The sequence below is a fragment of the Palaemon carinicauda genome, chromosome 15 (assembly GCF_036898095.1).
Source record: "Palaemon carinicauda isolate YSFRI2023 chromosome 15, ASM3689809v2, whole genome shotgun sequence".
Taxonomy (NCBI): Eukaryota; Metazoa; Arthropoda; class Malacostraca; order Decapoda; family Palaemonidae; genus Palaemon; species Palaemon carinicauda.
The window spans coordinates 117,820,755-117,825,522 of NC_090739.1; the positions used below are offsets into that span (position 1 = coordinate 117,820,755).

The 4,768-nt window shown below is 41.8% G+C and overlaps 1 protein-coding gene across 1 annotated transcript; it reads left to right on the forward strand.

Moving 5' to 3' along the window:
* The first annotated feature begins 1,936 nt into the window (after nucleotides 1-1,936).
* LOC137654362 (uncharacterized) lies at nucleotides 1,937-4,442 on the forward strand. The gene is made up of 2 exons (XM_068387969.1): nucleotides 1,937-3,362; nucleotides 3,494-4,442. Exons 1-2 carry the CDS (start codon nucleotides 2,634-2,636, stop codon nucleotides 4,304-4,306), a joined length of 1,542 nt encoding a protein of 513 aa, XP_068244070.1. The 5' UTR covers nucleotides 1,937-2,633; the 3' UTR covers nucleotides 4,307-4,442.
* The last annotated feature ends 326 nt before the right edge of the window (nucleotides 4,443-4,768 follow it).

The window sequence follows — 4,768 nt, forward strand, 5'->3', positions numbered from 1 at the left end:
TGCCTGCTTTTGATCTCGGTTCAATTTGCAGTGTTCGCGAGTCAAAATATCTGCAACGTATCGGAATTCAGCGGAGGTGAAATAGAGAAGCAACTTGAAACCAGAGTGGAAATAAAATTTCGATTCCTGATTCCCTTTGAAGAGGATAATAATACAGAGAGAGAGAGAGAGAGAGAGAGAGAGAGAGAGAGAGAGAGAGAGAGAGAGAGAGAGAGAGAGAGAGCGAAAAGCGTACCATGAGGCATACACTTGGGAACTTGTGACATCTGCCGATCAGAGTTCGTAATAGATCGTTCTCTGGTGTTTCGTCTGAATTTTTCCATAATCCCCCATCCTTTGCATATCTTATTGAACGATTTTATGAGGAATTAGCTCAATATAGAGTTTTATATTCACAATAATGTGATAGGTTAGTATATGAATACATTACATATTCTCTCTGTAATAATTCATTAAGCTCTAATATTCTTAAAGATATTGCATGTTATGTTTATCGTTAAAGCCATAGAGAGAGAGAGAGAGAGAGAGAGAGAGAGAGAGAGAGAGAGAGAGAGTTAATTATATATATGTTTCCTTCATAATTTTTTGAGTATCCATGTAGTATTTATAACATTTCAGTTTTCTAAAAAAAAATAGAATAACCAATAACTAAAATATGATGAAAAAAAAAAACTTAAATTTTATGATATCATGGACATTTACTAATGGATATATTTTTTTCTTTTTTCTGTACAGTTCTCTTGTCAAGAAATAAATAAAAAAAAAAAAAACAATTTTGTTTCCAACCCGTTACCTTTATGATTTGCAAAAGAACTTAGATTTTTGGATATCATGGTCATATGCTAATGGATATTTCTTTTCTTTTTTTTCCTTTTCCTGTATAGTTCTCTTACCAAGAAATAAAAAGAAAAAAAATGTTTCCAACCTGTTACCTTTATGATTGCAATCTTGATTATTTTTGTGTCCTACTGACAAGTGAAAACCTTCTATTAGATAGATCATTCCTTAATCAATTCTTATAATTTCCTGATTCCATTCTTTCTCTCTTTGAGTAATCAATTATTAGTAATAAGCTTTTTTTACGATTTATTATAGTTCCGACATTGACTTCCATTTATATTTTACTATAATTTTTTGAAAGTTGAAATGTAATCAAAGACATTTTTTAAATGTATTTTTTATCATCATTTCGAGATGATTATTATTTTATGTAAAGAAACTTTTCGCTTTTAATGGGAGATCAATACCAAGAACTCTTTAGCTAAAAAAGAATGAAATATACTGGCATATAAAAGATATAATTAAACATGAGTAAAAAGAAAACGTCGCTTTCCACTTGACTGATTATTATAATGCCACCGAAGTGAGAGAGAGAGAGAGAGAGAGAGAGAGAGAGAGAGAGAGAGAGAGAGAGATAAATTAATCTATATTGAAGTGAAGTGTTTCATGTTTCGCCCATTATTTATTGGAAAAAATACATACATTTCCGTCCCATTCAGTAAATTCATGATTTACATTCCTCTATCAGCACCTTTTGCAGAAAATATCTTAAATATTTATTGTCACGATCACCAGGGGATCTTAATATAAAATATAAAAAAGTTGATATGTCTAATAGAAATTAGATGACACATAAAGGTGATGCAAGTAAAGAAATAAAAAAAAATCTACACGAGTTGGATCATATACATTAAACAGAATTTCACAGCTGATTGTTATACCGCACGTGTATCACACACGCTCGTAAACTGTAACGGTATTTTTTTTTCTTTTTTTATCGTTCTCCCCTCGCCTTGATAACCTGTTCATGCCTGTAAGTTCCTGTATCATTTTTTTTTTTGTGTCGTTTTAACTGGAACAGATTGTGTATATACTCATGCTCCGTCCAAATAAAGTTAAGCCCCCCTGACACTTGCACGCATTCGTGGCACGCACTGGCACGCATTGATGCGCGAATTCGCGTGAACGAGCCGTGAAAATGTCGTGAACAGTGCGAGAACTCGCGTGCCAGAGCGTACCAATGCGTGCCATGCAGGCCCAAAACTTTGAAATGTTTAAAGTTTGTGGCACGCATTGGCACGCTATAAATGGCCGTGAAATAGTCGTGAACGATGCGCCAACTGGAGTGAACTGGAGTGAACTGGAGTGAACAGTGCGGGAACTGGCGTGCCAGAGCGTACCAATGCGTGCCATGCTTCCCCTTCCAAGCATCGTGCACGCCAGTTCACGCATCGTTCACTCCAGTTCCCGCACTGTTCACTCCAGTTCACGCCAGTTCCCGCATCGCAGCCTTCCCACTGACATTATCACGCATTGTACTCCCGCATTGTCTCGCACTGTTCACGCTAGTTCGCGCATCGTTCACTCCAGTTCCCGCATCGTTCACTCCAGTTCACGCCAGTTCCTGCATCGTTCACTCCAGTTCACGCCAGTTCCCGCCGGTTCACGCTAGTGCCCGCCGGTTCACGCTAGTGCCCGCCTACTCATGCTAGTGCCCTCCTACTCCGCCAGTGGAGCTCTCGTGGGATTATCAGGGGGTGGAGCTCTCGTGTGATTAAGGGGATTAGGGGGTATATAAATTGAGGTCCGAGGACACTCCTAGCCATTCCAGAGTTCGCCAGCGAGGAGACAACATGCCTAAACTGAAGCAGCCAAAGGGAAGGGGGAGGAAAATGGACGTGATGGAGGAGACTGCAGATCGAGAATCTCCTCATTCATCATTTTCAAGTCTCGATATGGTCATCCCGGAGACACAGCAGGATACAAGCCAGAGCCAGGTATCCTGTGATGACGATTTAAAGAAGAAGCGGGTTCGGGTGTCTAAGAAGGACATCCCTGACTACCAGTGGACGGAAGAGACGGAGACTACGTTGGCCGACCTTGTCAAGGAGAACCCCATGCTCTTTGACAAGAAACACAAGGAGTGGATAAACAAGGTGTTGAAGGACAGCAGGTGGGCATATATAGGAAGCCAGCTGGAACCTCCTGCCACTGCTGCCCAGTGCAAAAAACGCTACGAAAACTTGAGGACGAGGGTTGGCAAAATTATGAAGAAGGAGAAGAAGAGTGGAGCTGGCCAAGCCCAAAGGAGTGGCCGTGATGACTTCATCATGGACACTTGGTCGTTCCTCATACAGCACATCGTCCGGGGAGAGACAGTCGCCAGTGAGGAGTTTCGTGGCTCCGAAGGAGGTGCCACGACAGCCAGCGAAGTCGACGATGACGTGAGGTCGACGGGGACTCGCAGCCAGGCATCTACCACCACCAGGAAGGACAAGGGGAAGGGGTCCTGCCGAACACTTGACACCTCTCACAGCGACACCTATGTGTCGGAGAAGGATTTCAGCAATATATTGAGGAATGTGAGTATTAATTCTTTTTGACATATGCTATCTGTTGCATTAAAATGCTGTACTAAATTGTTTCAATGTTTGTTACATATATACATATATATAATATATAATATATTTTTATAATATTTTTTATGTTTCAGCTTGTGTCGAAAGCTGATTCGTCAACCCCAACGTATATGGGCCAGCACAAGATTGTGCACGATTTTTCGTGCCTGCTGGAAGGCTACATGCGTGCCATCCCAGTACACCGATGGCACGAATTCCAAATAGAGTGCCTCAATCTCACACAACGTTACAGGGACGAGACTCAGGTCTTGCAGCAGGCACAGCAACAATCCTCAGAGACCTGGGCAGGCCCACAGCAACAGCAACCTTTACAGCCCCCTGTGCATCCCCCTGTGCATCAGCAACCCCCTCAGCAACAGTCACCTTGGCAGCCCCCTCACCAGCAGTCAACTTGGCAGCCCCCTCACCAGCAGTCAACTTGGCAGCCCCCTCACCAGCAGTCACCTTGGCAACCCCCTCACCAGCAGTCACCTTGGCAACCCCCTCACCAGCAGCAACCTTGGCAGTCCCCTCAACCAGGACCCTCGCATGCACAGCCAGAGCAGCAGCAACAGCATCGTCCAGCCAGTCATAACTGGGTGCCGCAGTCAAGCCCTTCTTCCTTGCCCCGTACCACGGAGTGGCACCCAGGGATGCCAACTCCACTGTCATCCACCCCTGTCCAGGTGACCTCGCCATCAGTGCCAGTGTCGTCACCCACCCTTGTCCAGGCTCCTTCACCAGCACCTTCATTAACGTCGCTGTCGGCGGCATTCAAAAGTCCATTGACCTTCCCTGTCCTGACCCCGGGGACCATCGACAGCAGCCTTGATGAAGCCATGACACCCTCACCCCTCTACTCGTCCAAGGAGCTTGATACCCCACCAGTCAAGGACAAGGAAATTTAAATAGTGTAAAATATTTGTACATAATTGAAGTGTGATACTTGTATATATATGTTGTTTTAATGTAAATAAACTATTTATATATTTACAAAGACTTTTCATCTATTTCCTTAAAATACAAAGAAAGAAACAGTAAAGTAAAAAATAATAAAAGTGAAGAAAAATAAACCCCCCAAAAAATTTATATTTGCTGTCTTAATGTGGAAAAAAAATGATATCTTATTTCAAACTATTTTTATCTTTATAATGAAGAGAAGCAAAAAGGAAACGAAAAAATTAATGAAAATGAAAGAAAAATAAAGCTAATATGTTTTTATATTTGCTGTCTTAATGTGAAAAAATAATGGAAAGTTGAGTATTATCTTTACTATGTATAAATGTAAGCTCTTGTCATTTTGAATGAAATCAAAAGTGATATTAACGTAAACAAGAGCTGTTGCCTACCGGAGGCATCCAGGATGCTAT

Bases quoted from the DNA above. Each gene is read 5' to 3' on its own strand.
- LOC137654362 (XM_068387969.1), top strand. From the start codon at position 2,634: ATGCCTAAACTGAAGCAGCCAAAGGGAAGGGGGAGGAAAATGGACGTG. The intron at 3,363-3,493 runs GTGAGTATTAAT...TTTATGTTTCAG, and splicing joins TCAGCAATATATTGAGGAAT to CTTGTGTCGAAAGCTGATTC.